Here is a 27,439-nt window from a genome sequence, read left to right as displayed (position 1 = left end):
ATGACCCTAATTGCAGACTTAATAAAGGTAACAAATTCGAATCAGAAATCGACAATTCATGTATCACCATGACTTTCCGAATTCCCAATTTAAAATATACGAGTAAACGAGTATTGGAGGTTGACGATTCATGTATCACCATGACTTTTCAAGTCTCCAACCTCAGAACATAATCGTAAATGGAAATTGAAAATCAACTATTCATGTATCACCATGACTTTTCGGATTTTCAAATCCCACAAACGAATATGTAAGTAAAATCAATAAAAATCGAAATTCAACAAAAATCGAAATATCGCGAAATAAAACATAAAATCATATACTGCGCAAGCGCGAGCATATTCATAAATAACGAGTAATTAACAATAAGCGCGCAAACATGAGATTTCTCTCATGCGCGAGAAGGGACTCTTAGGTATTCTAGGCCGTTACGTCTAACCACCTATCCTAAAGTCAACGAGCTCTGATACCAATCTGTAACACCCCGACCAAAGGCGGATTATACATCGGGGCGCCACATATTGTTTCATTACTCGTGACACTATTGGGTGTCATTATTTAATAAATACATTCATTCGCGCACGCGCAGGGTAAAAGTAGATAACATAAATCATCATAAATCAATATATTATAAATCATAATATTCGAACAGCAATAACTTGTCTTGATACATTTTAATCTAGGTCCAAAATAAAGAAAACTTCCTATGTGTCCACAAGCTCCAAAACAGCTACTGCAAACCTGAACATGTGTTAAAATAAACGTCAAACACTTGCGTGTTGGTGAGAAATCAAGTTTAATACAATACATAGATAACAATAAAATCTGCGCGCAACATGTGTATGTCTGGTTTTCAACAAGGGTGTAATCTGATCGGGACCAACTCTAAGATTCATAAGACTGCCAGTGCTCACAATTGAGCTCACAAACAAGACTAACTGTGCATGTGTAAACAAAAGAGAAAATCATAAACGATAGTTCTCCCGTGTTCATCTAATGGTACCATGAAAACTGCGGAATAGACCGACAAGACGGTTAATGATCCACACATACAAATAAACAGCCAAGTCTACGTCCTCAACACATGGGATACTGCGCGACTAAAGTTCATAAACAAGTTTAAGACTCTAAGTTTGTATGAACACATGAACATCCCAAAACATCAAAAGCAAAAAGGGATTAGGTACGAGATTACTCACTTGATAAACGATGCGGTGTAAGATAAAGCAAGAACCAACTTTAAACAAGCACAAGTTAACCTATAATTAAGATTATTGTTTTAATGATTTGTTTCAAGTCTTGATTATAAGTTAGCATAATTAATAAGTAAATTATTATATATAATATATATTACCGGAAAAGCAGGGCAGAACAGGGAGGAAGACGGAGGCAAGAGAGGGAGGCGGCAGAGAGCAAGGAAAACAGGAGAGAGTAAGTGTAGTGTGTGAAGTGTTTAAGAAAATAGTACTATATATAGGCAAACCCTAGGGGACACAAACCCTAGAAAAAGGGGAAAAGATCTCAAAAAGTAAAAGAAAAGATATCAACAGTAAAAAGTTCTGAAAAGCAAAGATATCAAAAGATATGGTAGCAGGGAAAAAGAGAAAAAGGCTGACAGGATTCAGAAAAAGGCATGGGAGAGGACAGATAAAGTACTGGTCAAGCATGGCAAAAGCAGATTCTCAAAAGATTATGTCAGTCACTTTTTCTGTCAACCAATGGGGTTGGTGCGCATGCTGCGCCGAAAGTAACTTTTCAGACATAAAGCAGATTAGGTCAACAGCTCAAAAGATAGACAACTCAAAAGCAACGGCTAGCTTAAACAGAAGAAAACTCGAAGGATTCAGCGCGAGAAGGCTAAGGCGCGAAGGCAGACACAGAAGGTCAAGAGAGCGCGAGCGCGAAGGCAGACAGAACTAACCTTAACGCGTCGCGGAAAGAACTACATTTCTAAGCGTGCCGCGGGAAGAGTCACATTTCTTAGCGCGCCGCGGGAGGAACTAAAATTCCTAGCGCGCCGCGGGAAGAACTATAATTCTTCGCGCGTCGAGGGATGAACTACGATTCTTAGCGCGCTGCGAGAAGAACTACAAATCCTTAGCGCGTCGCGGGAAGAACTTCCGTCCTTCGCGCACTGCGAGAAGAATTACAATTCTTAACGCGCTGCGAGAAGAGTTCGTCTCGCGTATCGCTGAAACAGGTGGTCTTTACGCAGGATTCCTTGTAAGGAGTCTGGCGCGTGGAGCTGCGCAGACAACCTTAGGCGGGAAGGAACAAAGGACAAGCAAAGAGTTAGAAGAAAAAGAGGGAAACAAGGCGTAAGGGCGGGACGGCGACAAGAGGGAAAAGAAGGCGGAAAGAGAGAAGGAGAGGGACGGGACGGCGGAAAGAAAGAGAGAGAAAGAGGCGGGAAGGAAAAGTATATTATTATTATTAAAAATAAAGTAAGTATAAATAAATATTAAATCATAAAAGAAAGAGATCGGGTCAGAGAAACGGGTACCTGGGTCGGGTCGGATCGGGGCAGATGTCACAATATATGCTTATGCATATCACATCGTGCGTGGCGCATCCGCGCGCGGCGCATATCACATGCTCGCGCATCATACATGCCCACCCATATCACAGTTGAGCATGGCGCAGCTGCGCGTGGGGCATCCGCGCGTGACGCGTATTACATGCTTGTGCGTATCGCATCTGCGCATGAAATATCTGCGCGTGAGAATAAAGAGAAGACCTCGCGCATCCTCAGGATGGGTGCATATCACACATGCACATAGTCAACCTCATCCTTATCCAAATCAGGATTAGGGCAACTTTGATTGTGCACGTCAGACAACCTTCCAGAAGGTATCTTTTTAAGGAATGAGAATATGCTGATGTTGACAGCTGCCAAATGAAAGGTCGACAACTCAGCATGACACATGTGCTACCACGTGATTTCAACCAACGAGAAAGCGCCAGGTGTCCCAAAGGACACGTGGCGCAAACCGATTGGAGGAGGCCAACGAAACCCTAATTTGGTTTTAGCTCAATCAGTGGAAACCCTAGCACTATAAATACATCATAACGTACACAGTTACAGACACATTGATTCACATTGAAGCATATTCAATTATATTCACTGACAGGCAGCCCTAGTCAGTTACTTTCTCATACACAGAGAGACAATCAGAATAATCATACAGAGCAACATACAGTATTCAGCTATTAAGCAATACTCTCCCAATCCCCTTACTCTCACATTATTATCTTCTCCTACACATACTTATTCTCACGCCGGAGGGTTACCCCAAAGAGGACCCCTCTGTCCCTTTCTGAGGGGTAAGTAACGGCGCTGTTCATTTTGTAGGTGGAGGAACACTGATCCAGAAGAACCATCGGTGAAATAGTATAATCACACCCGAGGAAAGTAGATCTGCTACCAGTGAGTAGATCCACGTTTCTTCATATAGATTTCCGTAAGTTTTGCTATAGCCTATTCTCAAAACAATAAAGAAAAGCTAGATACTAAGATATATCATTGTTATTACAGATTTTATTTGATAAATAAAAAAGACCGAGCAAATTAAGTTGACCACTGAACATATCTTACTGTTGCAAGCTGGTACTATTAACAAAAATAAATATAAGGTTAGGAACTAAATCTATACCAATAAACAAGCAAGTTGGGTGGGTGGGTAAAATTATTATTATTATTATTATTATTATTATTATTATTATTACTATTTATTTTAATTTTTTACCACTCATTTATCACATTCCTCTTGACATGTTGGTCAATTTACTCAAATCCATTGCAAGTTGTGTTAGTCACTTAATTTGCCATGTCAAATTAAAATAATCCCATAACGAAATTGAGATGAAGTACCAAATTGTCTTGTAATCCTTTAACCAACTATACATAATGGGCGTGCACGCTTTTGACATGTAGCGAGCTAGTTTTATAGACAATTTGAGAACTCAAAACGCATAAACGGAGGTCAAAACAAATAAACGTAGGACAAAACCCATAAAGGAAGGTCAAAACCTATAAAGGATGTCAAAACGCATAAAAGAAGGTCAAAACGCATAAACAAGGGTCAAACGTATTAATGGATGTCAAAGCGCATAAAGGAGGTCAAAACGCATATACGAAGGTCAAAACGCATAAACGGAAGTCAAAACGCATAAACTGAGGTCAAATATCACAAAGGAGGTCAAAACGCATAAACGGGGCATTTTATCACATAAACGGGGGTCAAAACACATAAAGGAGTTCAAAACGCATAAACGGAGGACAAAACGCATAAACGGAGGTCAAAGCCCATAAAGGAGGTCAAAACACAAAAACGAATGTCAAAACACATAAACGAATGTCAAAACGCATAAACGAATGTCAAAACGCATAAACGGAGGTCAAACCCCATAAAGGAGGTCAAAACGCATAAACGGCATTTTATCACATAAACGAGGGGTCAAAACACATAAGCGATATCAAACGCATAAACAAAAGTCAAAACACATAAACAAACGTTAGCATGCATAAACGTATGTCTAAACGCATAAACGGAGGTCAAGATGCTTACTATTGCAAGTTGATACTTTTAACAAAAATAATTATAAGGTTGGGAAATAAATATATACCAATAAACAATTAAGGAATAAAGAAACAAACAATTTGGGTGGGTGGGTAAAATATCATTATTATCTATTTATTTAATTTTTACCGCTTATTTATCATATTCCTTTTGACATGTTGATCAATTTAGTTCAATCCATTGCAAATATTGTTAATGACTTAATTTGCCATATCAAATTATAATAATCCCATAACGAATTTGAGATGAAGTACCAAATTGTCTTGTAATCTTTTAACCAACTATATATAACGGGTGTGCACGCTTTCGACATGTAACAAGCTGGTTTCAAAAATAGTTTGAGAAGTCTCGGTTTGTTCTCAATATTATAAATTCTATTTGTGTGCATCGCATGATCAATTTGATTGAACAAATGTCTAACCAAACCCGTCGATAAACATGACTTACCTGTAATATAACGGGTTTGGAAGAATTTAACGTGAATCGTATAGACTGCCCGATTCAATCTTTTTACTATTTTCATAACGTGAACCGATTTGGACGGTTAGAGTTACTATTTCCATTACACAAATGTGTGTGTATATACATAAATAATAATATGATAGGTTGTTAAAAATAAATATTTAAAATATTATTATAGAAATAAACAAATATGGGCAGTTGGAATAAATCATTATTTGGATGGTTCAACGATATAAACTCATGATTTGTGGCGTTTTATAGCCCTTCACCTACATTTTAATTATTAACATTAAACAATAATACCATCAACCTCAATGATACTAATATATAATACCAAACTTAGCATAAATATCTTTTATTTCTTCATATTGTTATATCTTTATACAATTTATCAAATTCATCTTATTTTTTACATTAGTATCATAGCAAGTTAAGTTCTCAACAAACGGTAATATGTCGTTGGGGTTTCCGCCTACGGGGGGGGGGGGGGGGGGTTTGAGTCAAACCTGAAACGTTAAATAGCCGGGACGGTTAAAATTCTGTCACATATAGTCTAAGAAAAAATGTTAGTTAAAAAAACAACATTTTAATTGTTAACATTAAACAATAATACCATCAACATCAATGATATAAATATTTAATACAAACTTAACATAATTATCTTGTAATCCTTTATATTGTTATATCTTTATACAATTTATCAAATTCATCTTATTTTTTGCATTATTATAATAAGTTAAGTTCTCAACAAAACGATAATCTATCGGTGGTTGAGGTTTCCGCCTACAGGAGTTTTCGAGTGAAACTTGAAACGTCAAATAATCGGGACGGTTAAAATTCTGTCACATATAAATATTAGAAAGGTGACATAAAATAATTGTAAGTTCTTGAATGCTTCAACAAAAGTGAATAATACAAAATAAAAAATTCATAGATACCTATGCATTAAGGTTTTAATTTAAAAGAACTTAAATAAATGAATACATCAATCGAACATATTCTCCTTAGGAATCTTAAATACTTTGTCATTATTGTTTATGTAGTTTGAAATAGTTTGGAACTAAAGTTTGGTATAAAAATGCAAAAAGTATACCTTAATATGAGAAAAGATCAAATAAAAAGTTTGATTTTTCTAAGAAGGCTAGGAAGGAGGGTATTTTTGTCTAATACTTTAATATTGAAAACCCACTTAATTTAATTTCAAAAACTCACTTAATTAAAACCCACTTAAATTTTCACTTATCTCCTACAACCACCACCGCCCACCGCCACCCACAGCCACCACCTTGCCGGAAAAGTCTTCGGAAATTTCGCCGGAAAATAAAACACTATGAAAAACACAATGAAAAAGACACAATGTAAAAAACACAATGGAAAAAACACTATGAAAATAAAAACACAATGACAAAAACACAATTAAATAACACAATATAAAAAACCCAATGCAAAAAACACTATTAAAAAATAAAACACAATTGTATAACAAAATTTTGTAAAACACAATTATGGTAAAACACACTTTGTAAAAACCCACGAAACTTTTATTTTATTTTTATAAAGCAATATGGTACTCATATAAAAGATAAAAAAATACTCATTTTTATGGTGAAATTGTTTTGAAAAAAAAAATGTCGTATAAAAAAGTTATGGACGTTTTAAAATGACGGGAGAATTTGACATGTGCCTTGCATGTGGAGAGAGAAAGTCAACAAATGTGTTATCCCTATTATGCCATCACCCTTGTTTTACACTTGATATCTCTAATCTAATCTCAACCATTTAATTCTCAAATGAATGGACAAGATTATTTCCTATCATTCCTGAGAAAACTAATCTTCTTATTATAACTCAACCCCCTTAATATTATTAAACAAGTTGTGGCTCGTCAAGCCACGAGCTGATTCTAGCCAAAATTAAGCTCATTAAAATAAGCAAGCCAAGTCAAGCTTGGTCGTTGTCTCTTTCAAATTAAGCATACATTTAAATTTAAATGTTTATAAGTTATAATTTATAACCCCAAATATCTTTCGTACTTCGTCTTTCAAAACCCAAATTTTTAACCTGAAAATTTTAATATATATTTTAATATTCGACTACTCACAAGCCAACCCAAGTTCTTTTACAAGCAAAGCTCGAAATCAAATTTCAACCCCACAAACGAATTCTTTTAACTTCAAGCTCGAGCCTGAGTTACTTCGTCTTTCAAAACCCAAATTTTTAACCTGAATATTTTAATATATATTATTAATATTCGACTACTCACAAGCCAACCCAAGTTCTTTTACAAGTAAAGCTCGAAATCAAATTTCAGCCCCACAAACAAATTCTTTTAACTTCAAGCTCGAGCCTGAGTTACTTCATCTTTCAAAACCCAAATTTTTAACCTGAATATTTTAATATTCGACTACTCACAAGCCAACCCAAGTTCTTTTACAAGCAAAGCTCGAAATCAAATTTCAGCCCCACAAACGAATTCTTTTAACTTCAAGCTCGAGCCTTAGTTAATACTAGATCGACCTAACTCACTCGTTAAAAAACACTACTTCACACCCAAGACTACATAAGCTTATAATAATATTGTGTGTCATATACAATATATATCATAGTGCATTAGACTCAGATTTTCTAACTTGTATATTTGAAAATTTTAACAAAAAAACAAAACTATATTTAACAAAAATATATAAGAAATATGACATCATTTTAACATTTGAAATTGCAACTCTAGTCCCTAGAGTTTCATCATTGTACATTAATATCCAAAATCTTCGAAGCAACTGGAGCCTTAGGTATAGTTACATACAACACTCCATCTTTAACCTCTGCTTTAATCTTCTCAAACTGTATATTTTCAGGCAACGCAATCCTAAAACTATACTTCCCGTAACTCTCAGTACTCCATTCCACGTCATCACTTACTTTCACATTTATTTCAGTACCATTAATATTCTCATTATTAATATCTTTTTTTAATTTTTCTGCTTTTAAAACCAACATTTTTTCTTCAACCCATACTTTAACATCTTCTTTAGTCATTCCAGGCATGTCAAACCTCATTTTATAATCTTGTTCACCTTCTTTGATCTCCCATGGTGTTCTTCCTCTACTATAGGTGCTTGCGGGTTCGACTTGTGACACGCGGTATGGTGTCGGGTCATCCATTATTCTTTCCATTGTGTCCATCATTTGTTGGACTGTTCTTGCTGTTGGGAATCTGTCCCATAACACTGGAATAATAAAGATTGAATGTTGATTAGTATCTTGATCTTATATACAAGAATTAATTAATTATGCACATTCATATTGAAATTTTCTTGATAAAAGGTTGAAAAAATACATAAGGCTATATTTTTTTATATACAAGAATTAATTAATTATACACATTCATATTAAAATTTTCTTGATAAAAGGTTGAAAAAAATATATAGGCTATATTTTTTATATATACAAGAATATACGAGACTTAATTAATTATGCACATTCATATTGAAATTTTCTTGATAAAATGAAAAATATATCTTGAATTGAAGGCTATATTTTTATATATATTTTTTTATTGTTCACCACATATTCAGGAATTATATATATCCATGTCACAAAATTTTAAGAAAAAAGTTGAATATTTTGAATCTTGAATTGAACACTACAATTGGTGGCATAATTATGCACACAAAAAGATTGAATATTGGATTCTTCTTTTTTTATAAAAAAAATCTTATATCAAAGAAATATGCATACCCATATAAAAAATTCAAGAAAAAAGCTGAAAGTATTACTGTAGCATAACTTAACTTTGCACACAAAAAGATTGAGTCTTGATTGTTTTTTTTTGTTCTTATATTAAGGAATTATGCATACCCATATTCTAGAAAAAAAAACTTATGGGAATTGAATCTTGAATCTAAACTACTATATTAGCAATTGGTGTGACATAAAAATATCAAATTTATTCAAGACAATAATGTTTTATAACTTGTTAAAAACTGACTGGTGAGGGTTCAAGTACATTAATTGATAAAATGTACAGATTTAAAAGTAAAATCAGAGATATGTGAGTTGTCAGTCTAAAAAAAACTTAGTCATAACCTTGCACATTTAATATTAGTTTTTTATTGGTGTTTTGGTCTTATGTGAATAATCATGCATGCCCATTTCATAAAACCAAGTAAAATATATAAATAAGTACTAAATAAATTATTTTTTTGGTGAAATGAAACTTACCAATTGGTGAAGATTGGACAACTCTTTTCTTGGTGGGTTGTTTTTGTTGTGGAGTCTTGATGCTTGCTCTTTGAAAATGATCCAAATTTCCATTTTCTGCTTTGATGGTGTTTAAATTTTGCTTCTTTTTGTGGGAATTTGGGACCAAAATTAAAGATGAAGAAGGGTTTGATTTAGGAGTAATGATTCTTTGAGAGAATAATGAGAGAGCCATGCTTTATTTTTATTATTATTTGCTTTCTAGTGCAATCAATAAACTCTTGATGATTGATGAAAATGTGTAGGGGGTGGTTGGTATATATAGATAAGTAGAGGATAATAATGGAAATTTCTAGAAGTGATGAGAAATTGGATATGGGGCCCACATGATCCTTTTGGATATTTTTTTGTTTGTAATCTTTTGGGCATGTCTCGATGGATCTGGAAACAAGAAGATGTTTCTTCAAAGTTTTGGGCTCATAAATGAAAGGATCTGGAGGCCCATTGGCCCATGGCTCAGAAACAAGATTGAATGTTTTGAGTATTGACTAAGAAGAAAGTCCAATTCGGGTTATTTATATTTTATAGTCATATATAGAGGTGCACAAAACCGGTTTGAAACCTAAACCGAACCGGTTTATAAACTGAACCATTTGGTCAACGGCTGGTCAAAAATGGTTTGACTCAAACCGGTTCGGTTTAGAAGCAAGATAGGTCGGCCTGGTCACTTCGGTCCGGTTTATAAACTAGTTTGACTGGTTTTAAACCGGTTTTCCTCAAACCCGTTTGGTAGATATTAAGGGGAACCGGTCCTGAAACTGGAGGGTTGGGTGAAACCGGTTTTAAACCCAAACCGGTTTTTTTGTATACCTCTAGTCATATATATTAGATGATTTAAAAGGTTGTGAGATTTTAAATATTTTTAGATTACATTTAACATGCCAGTATGTATGATGAGGCAGGGTGGAAACGAACAACTATAATATAAGGATCTTCTAATTTGGTACGTTTGCTAAAATTTTTATTTAACAAAAACATCAACTGAAAACACGTCAAATTAATTATGGAAATGTCTGAATGCTGCGAAATTTAGGGAAAAGTCTTGCCTAGATGATGGAATTTGGGCTTGGCAATTGTGTCAACCCACCGCAACAAATGTCGCAAGGTCCGGCTCGTCGAGACCTTTCCACTGACTGGTAGTGGGCCCTGTAATTCCACCTATAGACCAAGTTATGCCATTTCTAAATTTGAACCCCTTCTTCCTTATCTACCTCAATATAAGAATATGTTAACTAATATGTTTTAATTTTAACTAAACTCTTTACTCATTTGATATACTATAGTTGACATAAATTCTATTGGTCATCTTATTATCCAAATTCCAACATAACCAAAATACAAAATCCTAGAATACTAAGGTCATTTATTTATGTTAATAAGTTAATATATACATTTTTATGAATCATTACCTTTGTGTGTTTGATTATTTGCTTATTCCATTTTGATGCTTTGGGGAAAAGAAGTTTGAATTCTTCTTTTCTATTGCACTCGATTAATATCTTATGAAATGATCTATTCGTATACTTGTATGAACCGAGTGAACGAGACATGCTTGAGAAAAAGTCCGTAGCATGGGGTGGTTGAGATTAGAGATTTAGAGAGCGACATCACAAACCAACTTGTATGAACGGGACATGTTTGAGAAAAAAATCTAGCTTAAACGGTCTAATTGTTATTCAGTTATGTTAAAAGTTACATACTCGTCAGTAATGGATAATATTATGGAAACATCTTAATGGGTCGGATCATATGGCAAATGCGATAATATTTTGGAAACATCTTATGATGGTTTTGTCCAAAAATTATCAATTTTCATTTACTTCATTATTATTGTATAAAAGCATATGAATCTTGGAATTTATTGATTCATCAAATTTATTTATGCACTTATTTCAATCATAGATTATCAATTTTTTTTTCCCTCAAGATAGGTCAGAACCATAAAAGTATTTACCTACCAAGAGTATTTTTGTTTTTTCTAACGGCAACACACACATTCATTTATTTTCTACCCCTGAACTACGCCAAAAGTATATTCATATTTTTACTGATTTCGCTTGTCTATTTATCAATAATTTTCTTTGGGCTAACTATACATCAACATCCAATGTGTCAATTAAAAAAAACACAAATTAAACTGCAGAATGTAAACATTTTAACACAAGTAAATTTATTTTAAATACTAACTTACATGGTTAAACACAATATTTATTTTAACAAAAGAAATACAAATTAATCCAGGATTAATTAAAACCTAATCCTGGATCATTGAACACATCCCATTGGAATCCTGGGCTATCATTCCAATTTTGTGGGAACTCAAATTCTTCAAATGAATTGCTTAAAGATTCAACTTGATTATTATGAGACATCATCATCAATCCAATGTCCTCAATTGTCGGAATGTTGTCGTTTAACATGTCGCGTTTCTCTTCTTTGATCGTGTGATTATTAAATGTGTTATGTGAAGAAGTTGATTCAACACTCTCTTGTTTTATAGTTGGGTCGAGATTAAGATGTTGCCCAACTGGATGGTGCGTACGAGGATCTAACCCCATGAACTTCATTTTCTTCTTGATCCGAGTGTTCCAGTGGTTCTTGATCTCGTTATCTGTTCTCCCAGGAAATTGAGCCGCAATTTTCGACCACCTAATATAACGAGAATTGTTATAAGTGGAAATAATTTATAATTACACACACGGCAATATTTTCTAGGAGTGTTCATGGTTTAGTTTGAAATCGTCCAAACAAATCATTGGTTAGAAAATTTATAACTGTATTGAACATTCGATTTATAGTTTATACTTAATACCGGTTAGAAAAAAACCAAAGAGTAAGATTTTGGGTTATATAACTTTTTATATTTTACACGCGCCTTTAATTATTTTAAGTTGGAATATACACATGATTGAACTTTGCTTAACAATACAACATAGTGAGTTGGTCTTTTAAGTTGCAACTATAGAGCATTATAATTTCTTTATTTTGATGTTACTTTATCAATTTATTTAATTATAAATAACGTATTATATTTTTCAATTGTCTGGTTTTTACTGGATATTTGATTCACAGTTTAACCTAAAAATCAGATGTCAAGAGAACATATTGTAGCAATTACCTATTGCCAAGACGAGCATGGAGTTGGATGATCATATCTTCCTCAGCTTCCGTAAAACCACCTCTTTTAAGATCCGGTCTCAAGTAATTAATCCATCTGAGCCTACAACTCTTTCCGCATCTCATCAACCCTGCAACACCGCCAAAAAAAATAAAATCAAAAATAAAATAAAAAATCAGGCCGCAAATCAGTCAAGTTCTTCTAAAACAACATAGACGAAATTCAAACCTGCGAGCTTCGGGACAATCCGCCAACATTGAATGCCATTGTTGAGAATGAAAGTCATGAGTTTATGATCTTCTTCAAGAGTCCATGGTCCTCTTCTTAATCCATTTTTCTCACAACATGGCTGTCTTCCCATCTTTATTTCATCAAGAACTTGAAAAACTATTAATGTGACACAACTACACAAGTTAAATGTGTGATGTATATGTATGTGTGTGTATATATATATGAGACACATTTAAATGAGGATAGAAACTTGTGTCATTTGCATACTTGTTTCAAAGGGATGATTCTGCCAACTATCATAACTCATGATTGAGTAAGAAAGCACCAAACTTTATGACTAAAGATTCATAATCTTTTTGATAATGATCAATCATTGTTGTCCTAAAAAGTAATCAACAAAGGAGAAAAAAAATATGAGTAACTTACTAGCAAATAACCCAAAAAAAGTCTTGTGAACTTAATTAAATCAATGGGTTAATTGGATTAATTAAATACCATTAATCATTACTTAACTTAAAACACTATAATAATGTGTACAATGTATATTCTATGTATTCCATTAGAAACAAAACTAAAAAAATATGTAAACCTTATCTAATCAATGAGTCTAAGGATTTAAGCATGGAATAAATGTCGAGATCAGCTCGCTAAAAATCTTGAATCGAGCCAAGCAACGAGCTCGAGCTTGGGCCAGGCCTAAAAATAAACTTATTTAATAAATGATTCGACCAAAGTTTTACTTATTGAACTCAAATAAACTCGTGAGAATAAATGAATATGTTATTTATATGATTTGTGTTTAATATATCAAATATATAGTTATAATAATTAATTAATTATTCTGTCTTATTAGATGCTTATATTGATCTTGATTTTTTATATAAAAACAAAGATATTACATCAACATAGCAGGTAGGCGGGCAACAAGCTGTGCCGCCACCCCTTTCTGAATTGCAAACCCTAACCTGCTAAAGACATACGCCTGCCCCTTTGGAGTCGACACATTGCTATGCACAACCCGTTGGACCCTGGTTAGGAAACGGATAGCTTCCGGTGCCAAGGAGCCAAAGGTATCAAAGGCCTGATGGACAAAAACATGCTGGTTCTCTTCGCAGGCTTTAGCATGTTTCTTCACCTTCTTTGTTTCAGCCCTTTTCATTGCTTGCCCAGCTACAAACCCATTATCCCTCAAACCAGCTAAAGGAGATACCCATGTGAGGTCAACACAAACGTGTTTTCCCCCGGCCCAACCAAAGACGAGCAAATCTGCCGGTCGTAGAGTGGATCTCCCTTCCGTGGGGTCCGTAAGGAAGTTTACGGGGGCTTCCTTTTTAGCTGATATCCCAGCCCGCCTTAAGATGTCCCAAAGAACGTCCCGCACCCAATCATGTCGGTATTTGAACCCAGGCATCTCCTTGCAATGAACCGCATGTTACAATTATGACAATTATAACTAAATAATACATTATATGTTATACATAATAATATGTATAAACCAAATTTATATAAGTTAACTAATAGATAATAAACGAGTTTAGCTGAGCTTGCATGAAAAACTACTCATGAACGAGCACCGGCATTAAGAGTCGAGTTAAAACCTCACGATCGAGTGTTTGACTTGTTACAATCGATCTTTATGATAGTACGAATAACATGGTTTAATCTTGATAGAGATAGTTCTCCTATCATATATTTATTTGGTATCTAAAAATTCTAAGAGAGAATATTTAAAGTTGTCCTAAACCAAGAAACTTAGGGGGTGTTTGGTAGAGAGATTTGAGGGTAGAGGTGTTCAAAAAAACCGGTTACGGAACCGGTTTGGCCGGTTCAACCGGAAACCGGTTTTTTAAAAACCGGTTTTTTTAAAAACCGGTTTGACCGGTTTACGTAACCGGTTTACGTATCGGTTATACGTTTTGGAGCCAAAACCGGTTTTATAACCGGTTTTTTTTATAACCGGTTTTTTTTAATAACCGGTTATTAAAAAACCGGTTAACCGGTTTTTAAAATAACCGGTTTATTACCGTTATAAAAAAAACCGGTTAACCGGTTTTTTAATAACCGGTTAACCGGTTAAACCGGTTTTCGAACGTTACCAAACGGCTTTATAGCCGTTTTTTTTTTTTTTTGACCGTTTTTTAGCCGTTTTTTTTTTGTTTTTTTACCATTTTACCCCCACAAACATCTATATATAGTTTAGGTTGGGTATTGGTTAGATCACACTTGATTATACAACTCCAAACGCTCTAAACGTTTATTTCATACGCGATTATACAACTCCAAACGCTCTTCTTTCGTAGTCGTTTATTTCATACTCGAGTATACCACTCTTAATTCGTAGTCGATTATCATGGCCTCCCAAAGTGCTGCTTCATCGGTCAACATGGGTGCCTCGAACACGGGAGAAACCGTCGTTCGGGTCATCCCCACGAAACGAAACCAAGATATTTGGCAACATTTCGACCTATGCGAAATGTCTAACGGAACCCAAAAAGCTAGATGCAAACATTGTTTGAAGTTTTATAACAAAGAAGCAAACTCCAGTTTAAGAGCTCATGTAGAAAAGCCCTCTTGCAAGGTCTTGAAGGACGAATCCGGAAGTAGTTCGCAGCCGGAGATGACGAATCAAGGAACGGTGTTTACGTACGACCTTGAAGCGGTACGTCAACAGTTTGGCAACTTTGTGATTCAACAATCACTTCCTTTCAACCACTTCGACAACCCTCAATTCACGGAGATGATGCAAAAGTATGTTCAACCACGCTACCAACACGTAAGTCGTTCGACCCTTAGAAGAGATTGTCTTAAAGCATGGAAAAACGCTAAATCCGAACTAATTTCATACTTTTCAAACTTACAAACTGGTGTGAACTTAACAACGGATGTGTGGTCGGTACCTAATGGTTCGCCCGACTCATACATTTGTGTGACGGCTCATTGGGTTGACCCCCGGTCGTGGCAAATGATGAAACGAACCGTTGCGTTTCAATTGTTTGATTACCCGCACACGGGTAGAAATATTTTTAAACTCTTGGATAAAGTCATTCGACAATACAAGATTGAAGATAAAATCTTTTCAATATCGTTTGATAACGCGTCCAACAATACGGCCGCGGTTGGCCATTTAAAATTAAAGTATAAACCTATCTGTGATGGAGCGTTTTTTCATAGCCGATGCATTGCACATATTATCAACTTGGCCGTGCAAGATGGGTTAAACGTGATCGAAACGCAAAGAAACAATTTTAAAAGAATGTTACGAGATGTTTTTAGCAACAATTCAACATTTTCAAGATACAAAAAATTTTGTGAAGAAGCTAACTGTCAATGGTTGGGGCCTAATTGGGATTGTCCAACAAGATGGAACTCGACTTGTGAAATGTTTGAGAAAGCCATCCAACAAAAACAATCGTTAATTGCGTTTCATCAAATTTTGTCAAATAGGGGTAAATGTGCACCGTACGATCCTAGAAACTGGTTATTGATTGAGATCGTTACGGAGGTTCTTCAAATTTTTAAATCTTGCACAACTAGTTTATCCGGGGTTTACTATCCAACAAGCCCCATTGCTTTACCAAAAATTGCTGTCATGTGCACAAAGTTGACTGAAATTCATTGTAGGGGTGCACCTTATTTTGATATGGGTGCAAAAATGAAAGAAAAATTTAGAAAATATTTTCAACAACTACCCGCTGTTTTGACCTGTGCGGCTGCGTTAAACCCTTGCATCAATGTTGGTGGTGTTGAAGCTTTAATAGAAAAAATTTGTGATGAGCTAGAGTTAAACGACGATCAAAACCCCCATTATAACCAAACTTTAAAGAATGCTTTCAACACCACCTTGGCAAACATGTATGATGTTTACCTTACAAAACACGGGTCGTCTTCCCAAATTCATGACTCGTTAAGAGCTGTTGCCCAATCCCAATCCCAAACCGACCTTGAAATGGGGATGTACTACATGATTTGGGAAGACGCCGGTAAACGTCAAAGGGTAAACACCCCAAGCAGTGAACTTGGAAGGTATGGTGGTACCAACTTTGTGAAACACATGACTCCGGATGAATTTAGAAGTCTTGATATGCTGGCTTGGTGGAGAGGTAAGGAGGATGAGTTTCCGATCCTCGCCGCCATGGCCAAAGATTTACTAACGGTCCAAGCTTCCACGGTAGCTTCGGAGTCTGCTTTTTCTGTTTCTGGCAGGGTTATATCGATTAGGAGGACTCGACTCACTCCACCAGCTGTAGAGATGTCGATTTGCTACAAGGATTACTTGGACTCTTTAGATAGGGCACAACATCAACGCTCACTCGAGGGGGAAATGGAGTATGAGGCGGCCTTGTATGAAGACGAGGTCAATCAAGGACACACTCAACCAATGACCGATGAAGAAGCCGCGTACGACGATTACCTAAGGAATAGCTCGGGATCGGGTAGCGAAGAAAATGAGTAACAAACATCAACTTGTTAATGTAATCGTGTCTAAGCATTCTTTAATGTTTGTATTTTTGAGTTACGAATATGCGATAACGATTTAATGTTTGTATTTTTAATGTAAAAGCTATAAATGAAAGTTATGTGTTTTTAATCTTCCAAGCAAAGAATGCTAACAACGAAACCCTAAACCCTAAACCCTAAAGCAAAAAAAAAAAAAAAAAAAAAAAAAAAAAAAAAAAAAAAAAAACCGGTTAACCGGTTAGACCGGTTATTAAAAACCGGTTGTAAAAAAACCGGTTTAATAACCGGTTCTAACCGGTTTCTAAACCGGTCCAAACCGGTTTGGCCGGTTTGAGTTTTCATTGACAAAAACCGGTTAATAACCGGTCCGGTTATTAACCGAACCGGTTTTTTTCTGGATAAAAAAACCGGTCCGGTTAATAACCGAACCGGTTTTTTCAAAAAAACCGATTTGTGCACCTCTATTTGAGGGTGGAGAATTAGGTTTCTCTTGTTTGGGAGAATTAGGCGGAGAATTGGGCGGAGAATTGGTTTTCTCTGAGAATTGGGTGTAGGCAAAAAGTAGAGAAATCCAATTCTCTCCATTTGGAAGAGAAATGGAATTCTCTCTGCTTCTAAATCGAGTCTCTGCTCTACTCCGTTCGCGTATGATGATGATGATGCTCCGACCGGCGATGGTGATGATGATGCCGACGTCCGGCACGGCGGCCGACGCCGCAGCCACGTCCGTTCGCGTCTCTGAGCCAAAACGAAACCCTAAATCGTGAGGCGGTGTTGCGAGGTGGAACCCTAAATCGCGGTGTTGATGTTGCGCGGCGATGATGATGACGCTCTACTCCGTTCGCGGTGTTGCTACGCGTCTCTGAGCCACCATTTCTCCACCATGATGATGCCGAGGCGGAACCCTAATCACGTCTCTGCTCCCGTTTCTCCACCCATTTCTCTATTGTACCAAACAAAGGAAATGATTGTCAATTCTCCACCCATTTCTATTTCTCTCCAATTCCATTTCTCTCCCATTTCTATTTCCATTTCTTCCCATTCTTTTTCTCTGTACCAAACACCCCCTTATATGAATATATTTTGAAAAATCAAATGTAACACGCAAAGTATATAAATCTTTAAAACTAACATAAGTACAAGTTTATGCATGTATTTGTTTGGTTACTCTCATTGAGAACTCATAACATATAAGGTCCATTCAAAGTAAATTTATTTGACTGTATGACATATATGTAAGGTGTAAACGAGCCATGTCCGAGCTTGACCAGACTTCACTCGTATCATTTCGAACATCTTTTTTTAAAGCTTCGCCTGTGAGTCATTTTTTCAAGCTTGGGTTCGGCTTTATATTGACTCATATTGTATGTATTTATTATTTTATATACAATTTTACTATTTATTTTATATTAAGAATAAAAAATTAAATGAGCCTAAGTTCGACTCGAGCTCGTGAAACGAGACGAGCCATAGCTTGGTTTGAGCTCGGCTGTTTGAGGCTCAGACACGAAAAAAACTCGGTTTGTTTTAAGCTTTTTATCAATGCAATATTAAGTGACTTGCAAGCGACTTTGCTTGTTTGCACCCCTATATAAATGTTCAATTTGACTTGTGTAACATTCCAAATTTCTATTATATTTAATACAATTTTATAAACTTTTCCAAATAAAATATTGGATGGATTCCATAATTGAAAGGCCCCCTTATATAGTTGTCAAGTTTCATGAATGGGGAGCAACCTTTTTTTAATTATTTTTTTTTTAGTTTGGTAAACTTTAATCAATTTTTTATAATAATATTCCTTTAGATGAGTATTTATTTGCAAAACAAGTTATTATTTTAATTAAGACTAATCATTGATAAAATAAAAATATGTATCAAGCTGCGCATGGTTTAATCCCACTCTAGTTCATTGAATTTTAATATATATACTTTTTAGCTAGTGGATTTATATTAATTGTTGTTCATGTAACACCTTGCAATAATCAAATTATTATTCTTTTCCTTTTTCCTTGTCTAGTCATGCTAATGTTTTCATAACCGAATCAAACATTGAACCGGCCGTCTTACTGATTTACTGCACTTATATCCTCAAAATACACATACATAGTACGCTAGTACGGTGGCACATTTTATTTAACACGTCCATCCATGGTGTTCATATTTCTGGACAATATCGATCGACGCTGGACAAATATAAAGAAGTGGTCATGGCTTGATGTACAAAGATTTCAAGAGACGATGATCGTATTAATTTAAATAATTATATATAACAATTAAGGTGCCACTAAGTGGCGATTGGGCCACTTGGCAGCACCGTATTAGTCGTTGTCATTTTGTTTTTTGAATTCCAATACTGTAATGAACATAATGGAACCGAATTTTTGGAGACTCACAACCTCAACGCACAGGACCGACATCGCTCCGAAATTTACCCATGGCAGAGTGTACCAACCGACACCACCCATTAGTCCACCTCAATTTATATTTTTTTTTCCGATTTTTAGCTCCGGTTGCATAACGACAGTAAACGAAACTGACTAAACTCATGTCGAGTTACCGCCTCAATGTCCGGAACCAACAACGCTTGGGTTTTACCACCGCTCGGTTTTACAGACCAAATAAACATCAAATAGTTTGTTTATTTACATGTTAATATTTTTATATGTTACTTTGACGATTTTTTTTTTGGGTTTAAACGCTCAGGTTTTACTAACAATGTCTATACCGTAACGAGTGTAACCGATAATGTCCAAATTCACGTCGACTCATCGCCTCAATGCATGGGACCGTCAACGATTGGTTTATCGTCGTCCGTTTTTTACCGAACTTTCCCAGCGCAACGCGCTGGGTAATACACCAGTTTAATTATAAGTTGCGGTTGCTACTAATTCTGTTGTAATTCCAAACCCGTGTGTTCGCTAAGTTTCCCCTTAATATAGTTCTTCGCAAATCACAACAAACAAAAGCGAACTAGTATTCTTCAAGATTTCCGTCCTGCACACCGTGAAAACGCGCCTATTTGTATATTATGCATCCTAGGTAGTACCTTATGCAACATTGTTTGTACATGACATGTTTGTAGCAGGAACATAAACAACATCAACTCCAAAATAAGCAACATTAGTAAGATACTGATGGTAGCGGTGTGCATGGTGCGGTTTTAAGCTAAAACCAAACCGAAAACCAAAACTTCGGTTTTTTCGGTTTTTCGATTTTCATTTTGGTTTCGGTTCGGTTTTTTCGGTTTTTGTCATTTGAGCTTGAAAATTTGAGGTCGAAAAAAAAAGTTAGCAAAAAATAATGAATTTTAAGTATAAATAATTTTGAAATTCATTATTAACTAATAGACTATTATACATTTGATCAAAATTATTTGAGTTACATATTTATTAAATTCTTATAAATTACTTAAAATAACAAAAAAAAACAAATTTTAGGAATTCGGTTTTTTCGGCTTTTAGTACATGGAAAACCAAAACCTAACCGTTAGTTCAGTTTTTACACAAACATAAAACCAAACCGTCGGTTTTTGTTTCGTTTCAGTTTTTTCGGTTTCGGAATGTTTTTTTGGTTTCTTGCACACCCCTTATTGATGGGATCGGTGAGTTTTCTAGTAAAGTGTCCGCTAAACATATAAAAAGAATGACAGTGCGCGTGCAATCTTTCGGGGCCTAAAAGTTTTACCACTTTTACCAGCAATAAAGAAAAAAGAATAAACTACTAGTCTCGTATACATTCGCTTGTACGAAAGAAATAATGATTTGACGTTTAACGGCGACATAACAAAGATTATGTACTATTGAACATAAATTGCAAGCATTGGTCCAATGAACACAAAAATATTCAGAAAATTTTCAGGTTCAAAACCTGTTTTTTTATATTTTGTTAATAACCTGGTACACTGAATCCATATATATCCTTCTTTCTCCTTTGACACTCAGCTTTTGACCCTGTCAAGTATCAACGAGTGGCGGTTAAAAAAACACGTTTTTGACCGTTTACTTGTGAAGAGTAAATTACACTTTTCGTTCTTTATGTATATTGAAAGTTTTACTTTTCGTCCTTAAACTAAAGAAGTTACGAGTAACTTCCTTTATGTTTGCGTTTTGTAACATATATCGTCTTTTTTGAGTAGGGGTGTAAACAAGCCGAACCCGAGCTCGCCTAGGCTCGGGCTTGTCTGGTTTTGACTTCCGAGAGCTCGAGCTTGGGTCGTGAGTTGTCTTTTCTAGCTTGGGCTCGGCTTGGTTATTATTTATTAATAATAATAATAATAATAATAATAATCAGCATCAAAAATTGATGCTGATTATTATTATTATTATTATTACTACTACTACTATTATTATTGATATATTTTGAGAAAAACCTTAAAACAGGCCTAAGCTCGACTGCGCAGTGTAAACTTAATATATAGAAGTCCAAAAGAGGTAAAACTTAAAACTACACAACGCTCGTTAAGGCCCGACCAGCCTAAACAAGCTTCTCATACGGCCGTACAAAGCTCGAGCTCGGGGTCGATAACTAAGCGAGCTTTATTTGAGGCTCGGGCTCGAAAAAGCTAGGCTCATTTCGAGATTTCTATCGATCCGAGCCTGAGTAGCTTGCAAGCATCTCGGCTCGTTTGCACCCCTACTTTTGACTAACGGGCATTAAATTTTTCTGATAAGTCTTAACGAACAAATTTAACGCCCGTTAGTCTATAGAAATCCGCTACAAAAACGTAAACATAAAGGATGTTTCTTGTAATTTCTTTAGTTTAAAGACGAAAAGCGATATTTTTTCCTCTTGTAAAAGTAGTTTTTGAGTCAAACGGGTCAAAGTTAACGCATACAACATACTTTATAGTACATACTCCCTCCGTCCCATTAAAAGTGTCCATATTTCCTTTTTTATCTGTCACATTACAAATGTCCACTTTCAAAATTTATTAGCCAATTTCCAAGTTTACCCTTAAACACACACAACTAACATTAATAAACAATATCGATGGACCCAATTTCCAAGGGCATTATTGTCATTTGGTAAGCAACGAAAACAATAATTTAATCTACCTTAAACTTTGTGTTTTTAGAACTATGACACTTTGACCGGGACGGAGGGAGTATTATTTATATAAAAGAAGTGTTTAAAGAAGAGAACACAAATGTTTTAACCAGAAACTCACTTGGGTTTGTCACTCGCAGTTTCCTCAGACTCGGCCTCAGTCTTTATATCAGTCAATTTTCCGAATGACTCTTTGGCATCACCGAAGAAATCCACCACTTTATCGAGCACTGTTTTCAGCTCGTCTTTTTGTGGGAGCTTAAAAAAGATAAGAATTCGACATCTCAGATCGATTAAACAGGCGGAAACTTAACTTAATACAAATATTTGTTAAACAAAATAATATTAATGAGTTATAATCATAAATACCTCAATTACATCATTGCTTGCAAGTGCAGCTCTTATGTTGGTACCTTCCTGCATATTCCACATATAAATTAACATGACACATTATGGTAAACAAGCACAAAAATCACAGGTTGTTAGATTTTTAGTTCTATATATATATATATATATATAGGAACATGTTCTAGAGGGAACTCAAAAAAAGTGGGGAACCGGAGAACTCTTCATTTTACATGTAAAAATTACTAAAAAAAATTCATTTTTCATGTAAAAAACACATTTTTTACATAATCTTTTTAGACCTTTTTACATATAAACACATGTAGAAGCCGTTTCCAAAATTTTTATTTTTATTTTTTAATTTTCAGTTAAGAAACGGTAAAAAAAATTACAACATTACTTTTTTTTATTGGAATGTCTTCTACATATATTTATAAACATAAAGTCCAAAAAAGTTTATGTTAAAACTATTTTTTTACATGTGAAATCGAGCTTTATATTATTTTTTACATGTAAAATGAAGAGTTCTCAGTTCCCCACCTTTTTAGAGTTCCCTCTTGAACCTGCCCCTATATATATATGTGTATATATGTTTATCGATAACGTACCACGATTTTGTAGCCGTATCGGAATTCTGTAGCTGACCGCAACACACGATGTTGTCGAATTGCTGTCTTCTGACCCTCCTTCTCATCCTATAAAAGAAAGGTCCTAAATATATTGATATCAAGAGAAACTTTTTTTTACATTTTATTCAACTATTGTAACATGTCAAGTGCCATCAAATTTTAAGGAAGTAGATTTTTATGTAATAAACCTTCCATAAGCTTACATGTTGTTATGATACTATCCCGTGCATGAAACCGAACCAAAACTAAAATAAAACCCATGGTTTGGTTTTATGTTTTGTAGAAACCAAGGTTTTGCATGTAGTAAAAACCGAAAAAACATAACCGAATTTATAAATTTTTATTTTTTTATATATTTAAGGATTTAATAAATATGTAACTCAAATATTTTAGCTCAAGTGTGTAATAATCAATCAGTTATCAACTAACAAAATGATTTATTCACGAATTCATTATTTTGGGCCAATTTCATTTTTTTCGGCTCAAAATTTTCAAGCTAAAATGGCAAACTGAAAAAAACCGAACCAAACTAAAACCGAATTGTTTTCAAAATTCAATTAAAAAACCGAAGCTTTTATGTAATAAACCTTCCATAAACTTAGATGATTTTTGTTATGATACTAGAGGAGTGCATGAAACTGGAAAAAACCGAACATAAACTAAACTAAAACCGACGGTTTGGTTTTATGTTTTGTAGAAACCAAATTTTTGGTTCGGTTTTGGTTTTGCATGTAATAAAAACCGAAACTTATTTATAGATTTTCATTTTTATTTTTTATTATGTAATTTATAAATATTTAATAAATATGTAACTCAAAAGTTTTAGCCCAAAATTATCTATGCCCAAATTCCTTATTTTGGCCCGAATTTTTTTTTCTGGCTCAAAATTTTCAAGCTCAACTAGCAAAAATGAAAAAACTGAAACCGAAACCAAGTGGTTATCAAAAGTTCAAAAACCGAAGTTTCAGATATAAAACTTACTTTATAAATCACTCCTGCAAGATTTCTGGCTAGAGTGTCTTTGTATATATATTTCCCAAGAAAATTATCTTTAGCTGAAATCAGGATCTTTGCTGTTGTGCCACCTGCTACAATACTTACAGGGTACCATAGATAAACCTGCATAATAAGTTCAATGTTTTTGAGCATTTTATTATGTAAAAGTATCATTCATGAAGTATGTTGTTTAAATGTGATATTTAAGTTTGTTACACAAAATGAAGATAAAATATTACATGCAAACAGGTAACAAATGGATTATAGTAGCTAAATAAACAATAATTCTGTTCTTTTCGATATGTGCATAACTAGAGGTCCAATATTATGGCTACCAAATTGTAAGGGTACAAATTAGCTAGTCGAGATTGGATTGATAAAAAGCTCGAAACGAACAGAGCCTGAACCTTAAATAAAACGTGTTTAGTTATTGAGCCCGAGCTCGAGTCTTGTATGGGAAGATCATTTAGGGTCGTCAAGTGTTAACGAGCCTAATTTGTTTTTAGGTTTCAACTCTTTTCAACTTTTATGTATACGAGCTCGAGCCGAGCTTTGGCTCGTTTAAGGTCTTGTACACGAGCTCGAGCCCAGGTTGGGCTCATTAACATTTTCCTTAAAAGTATATAAAGATAATTAAAAATGTACATCAATTTATTAATATAAATAATTAATAAATAATAAATGAGTCGAGCCCGAGCTAGAAAAGGCATCTCACGACCCAAGCTCGAGCTCTTGTAAGCCAAAACAAGCCGAGTTCAGGCTCAGCTTGTCCCGTCTACACCCCTACCAAATTGGATTTGGGTCCAAAGGGGTGCAAACGAGCCGAGCTGCTCATGAGCAAATTGATCAGATCGATACAAAGCTTGAAACGAGCTGAGCTTCTTTTAGCTCGAGCCTCAAATAAAACTAACTTAGTTATCGAGCCCGAGCTTAAGCCTTGGGTATATTTAAATGTTTACCTCTCTTTAACATCAATTTATTATTTTAACACTTTGTTAAAAGCACTACACAGGCTTGAGCCGAGTTTAGGCTCATTTAAGGTTTTTCTTAAAATATATAAAATTAATTAAACTCGTATAACATAGTGTACGAATCAAATACAAATGATATTTATCATGAGAAGTGTACAAATAACTAGAGTAATTATGTTAAAAATAAAGTAATTATTATTGCATTATAACTTTTGAACTAAAGTAATAATTAGTTACACTATATTATATTATTTTTTATAACATAATTACACTCCTTCAAAACTTTAATTACTACACTTGGCCTTAGGCTATGTGTAGTGAAGGGGCTACAAAATGGAGCGATTTGCGTCATGTGACGCCCAGTCAGCAAATAGTGGGTTTTTGTTTTAGGAGTGTAATGGTGTTATAGCCCAATATATTACACACACATACTATTATTATAATAATAAACGCATAAACACAACAGGCGACAAAAAGAAGCCCCCCCCCCAAATGCCCCTATTGTCGGGGGGGGGGGGGGGGGGGGGGGTGGCTCACTCCAAAAATCCCCCATATCGCTTTTAAAATCGCCCCAGTAATATTTGTATGTTTAGTATGTTAATTTTATTTGCATCTAAAATCATAAATAATAAGTGAGCCAAAGCTCGAGCCCGGATAAGTAAAAACAAGCCTGGTCGAGCTTGGGCTGGGCTCGTTTACATCCCTACGGCTAATCTAACTCGAACCCGAATAACAAATCAACCCGAAACAATTAAATATAGTTAACAAGAGATTATAATAATAAAAATAAATAAATAAATACTAACATTAGCCATACGGATAAAAATAACGAATCTAGGATTCCCATCATCTTCAATCTTTGGCAAAGCCGTCATGGGCCGTTGAAACTGACGGTTTTGCATGCCGCGTTTGCCTTTAGCTTCAACCGCCACTAATAGTCTCTTGGTTGGTTGTTGTTTGCGATGAATTTGCGACGAAGAAAACAACGATTGTCTGATTGAATTGGAGTCATCGGTTGGTTTTAGATTTCGAGTTGGAAAGAGTGTGTGTGAGTTCAAAGACATACAAACATCCATTGTTTGTTGTTTGAGTTTGAGTTTTGAGTTGCTATCTGAACTGAATACTATGTGATGGATGATTCTTATCCACTATGTTTTTGATGAATGAATGTTGTACACGTGGCACCATCAAGTGCTCACCTTATTATTTTTATTTTCTATTTTACGCCTCTACGGTAAATGAAATCCTTCAAATTGGTTCCTGGAGAAATTCATACATCTGGATACACTCGTGTTTTGATCCGGAGAAAAACTTTCATCTAAGGGCAATGTTCATGAACAGTCATTCGAAAACACGATAGTGCGGTGAGATAAAGTTTGTTCAGTTCTAAAATCTAACCGATGAAAGTCACATACTCGCAGAGTTTTCCATCATCACCCTGATGTAGCTGAAGCTAAATGTTGGTGGTAGGAATCGAACATGTGCCACATAGAATACTTGTTGGCCTAAATAAATATTATTTGAATTTCTATGATAGTAATAATTTATAACCAGTGATTTCCATGAATTTATTCGTTTTGTGACGGTAAGTTGAAACGAATTCGGTCGGTATTGGTTATTTGTTACATCAGTAAAAACCGGGCATTGTTGGTAAAATCCAAACCTTTTTGGTAAAACCCAAGTGTTACGACGACGTGGCAACGCAAATTCAATCAGTATCAGTTACGATTATTACAGTATAAACGACGTTTAAAAAACAAAAACATAATACATGTATTTTGCCTAGAAAAATAATAAATCGATGGAACTTTGCATCATCAAACTTTGAAATTATCTTATGTAATAACTAATAATTATAATTTCAGATAATTTTACGTATAATTTACCATTTTATTTAAGTTATTATATAGCAGTCAGGCAACATTACAGCCTAACTAACTGTCTAACTAACAGGGCACTCGTTGAGCCTATGCATCTACTATTAGTATCTCCATAGCCTAAGGGGTTAGATAATGTTTTAGCCACACCAGCTTTGCCAGGCAATGTCGTAGCCAAGTTGTTGTATTTGGAGACGGTTTTGGGCAGTTGGCTCGATTTTTGGCTGGTTTAGAATAGGGGGGTGCCTTGCCAAACGTGTTGGGTATTGTTCTTGTTAGTCAAGGTAAGTGTGCAGCCTGGCTATTCATGTTTAGGCAACATGATAAATTAATAAGGACACGTGTCATCATCGGGTTGTGTAAACTAATACTGAAAGGAAGACATGTTGAGCTCAGTTGATGTCTAGAGATGTTAGAGATGGCACTTTGATTACAATATAAAAGCTGGAGTTTATTTGGTTAC

General features: G+C 35.0%; 4 protein-coding genes across 5 annotated transcripts in view; 1 reads left to right on the top strand and 3 right to left on the bottom strand.

Moving 5' to 3' along the window:
- LOC143573067 (AP-1 complex subunit mu-2-like) overlaps positions 1 to 8,086 on the top strand; it is a 54,896-nt gene extending 46,810 nt beyond the window's left edge. The window contains exon 12 of the mRNA XM_077058047.1: positions 8,077 to 8,086. The gene's annotated coding sequence lies outside the window, so the exon portion shown is untranslated. The remainder of the gene's footprint in view (positions 1 to 8,076) is intronic.
- LOC143573068 (small heat shock protein, chloroplastic-like) lies at positions 7,772 to 9,641 on the bottom strand. The gene is made up of 2 exons (XM_077058048.1): positions 9,264 to 9,641; positions 7,772 to 8,269 (listed from the first exon to the last, which is right to left on the bottom strand). Exons 1-2 carry the CDS (start codon positions 9,475 to 9,477, stop codon positions 7,785 to 7,787), a joined length of 699 nt encoding a protein of 232 aa, XP_076914163.1. The 5' UTR covers positions 9,478 to 9,641; the 3' UTR covers positions 7,772 to 7,784.
- A 1,808-nt stretch (positions 9,642 to 11,449) lies between these two features.
- On the bottom strand, positions 11,450 to 12,831 carry LOC143573054 (MYB-like transcription factor ODO1). Its single transcript, XM_077058034.1, has 3 exons — positions 12,649 to 12,831; positions 12,421 to 12,550; positions 11,450 to 11,951 (listed from the first exon to the last, which is right to left on the bottom strand). The coding sequence occupies exons 1-3, from the start codon at positions 12,779 to 12,781 to the stop codon at positions 11,546 to 11,548; spliced, it is 669 nt and encodes a 222-aa protein (XP_076914149.1). The 5' UTR covers positions 12,782 to 12,831; the 3' UTR covers positions 11,450 to 11,545.
- Positions 12,832 to 20,953: 8,122 nt separating this feature from the next.
- On the bottom strand, positions 20,954 to 26,175 carry LOC143573062 (protein HHL1, chloroplastic-like). 2 transcript variants are annotated; one of them, XM_077058039.1, is made up of 6 exons: positions 25,906 to 26,175; positions 24,114 to 24,251; positions 23,112 to 23,198; positions 22,528 to 22,575; positions 22,255 to 22,416; positions 20,954 to 21,033 (listed from the first exon to the last, which is right to left on the bottom strand). In XM_077058039.1, the coding sequence occupies exons 1-5, from the start codon at positions 26,173 to 26,175 to the stop codon at positions 22,276 to 22,278; spliced, it is 684 nt and encodes a 227-aa protein (XP_076914154.1). In that variant the 3' UTR covers positions 20,954 to 21,033; positions 22,255 to 22,275. The 2 variants fall into 2 exon arrangements, with proteins under 2 accessions (XP_076914154.1, XP_076914155.1); XM_077058040.1 differs by having other exon boundaries at positions 21,015 to 21,062; positions 22,280 to 22,416; positions 25,906 to 26,173.
- Between the last annotated feature and the right edge of the window lie 1,264 nt (positions 26,176 to 27,439).

Source organism: Bidens hawaiensis, unplaced genomic scaffold (genome assembly GCF_021521415.1).
Source record: "Bidens hawaiensis isolate Kalapana, Puna unplaced genomic scaffold, B.hawaiensis_p1.1 tig00026193_1, whole genome shotgun sequence".
Taxonomy (NCBI): domain Eukaryota; kingdom Viridiplantae; phylum Streptophyta; class Magnoliopsida; order Asterales; family Asteraceae; genus Bidens; species Bidens hawaiensis.
Note: the sequence above shows the minus strand (reverse complement) of the source record. Positions and strands in the feature narration are given on the sequence as shown.

Bases quoted from the DNA above. Each gene is read 5' to 3' on its own strand.
- LOC143573054 (XM_077058034.1), bottom strand. From the start codon at position 12,781: ATGGGAAGACAGCCATGTTGTGAGAAAAATGGATTAAGAAGAGGACCA. The intron at 12,551-12,648 runs GTTTGAATTTCG...GCGGTGTTGCAG, and splicing joins GATTGTCCCGAAGCTCGCAG to GGTTGATGAGATGCGGAAAG. The intron at 11,952-12,420 runs GTAATTGCTACA...TCGTTATATTAG, and splicing joins CATGCTCGTCTTGGCAATAG to GTGGTCGAAAATTGCGGCTC.
- LOC143573062 (XM_077058039.1), bottom strand. From the start codon at position 26,175: ATGGATGTTTGTATGTCTTTGAACTCACACACACTCTTTCCAACTCGA. The intron at 22,576-23,111 runs GTACGTTATCGA...TGGAATATGCAG, and splicing joins GATACGGCTACAAAATCGTG to GAAGGTACCAACATAAGAGC. The intron at 22,417-22,527 runs GTATTTATGATT...ATCTTTTTTAAG, and splicing joins CAAGCAATGATGTAATTGAG to CTCCCACAAAAAGACGAGCT.
- LOC143573068 (XM_077058048.1), bottom strand. From the start codon at position 9,477: ATGGCTCTCTCATTATTCTCTCAAAGAATCATTACTCCTAAATCAAAC. The intron at 8,270-9,263 runs GTAAGTTTCATT...TTATTATTCCAG, and splicing joins TGTCCAATCTTCACCAATTG to TGTTATGGGACAGATTCCCA.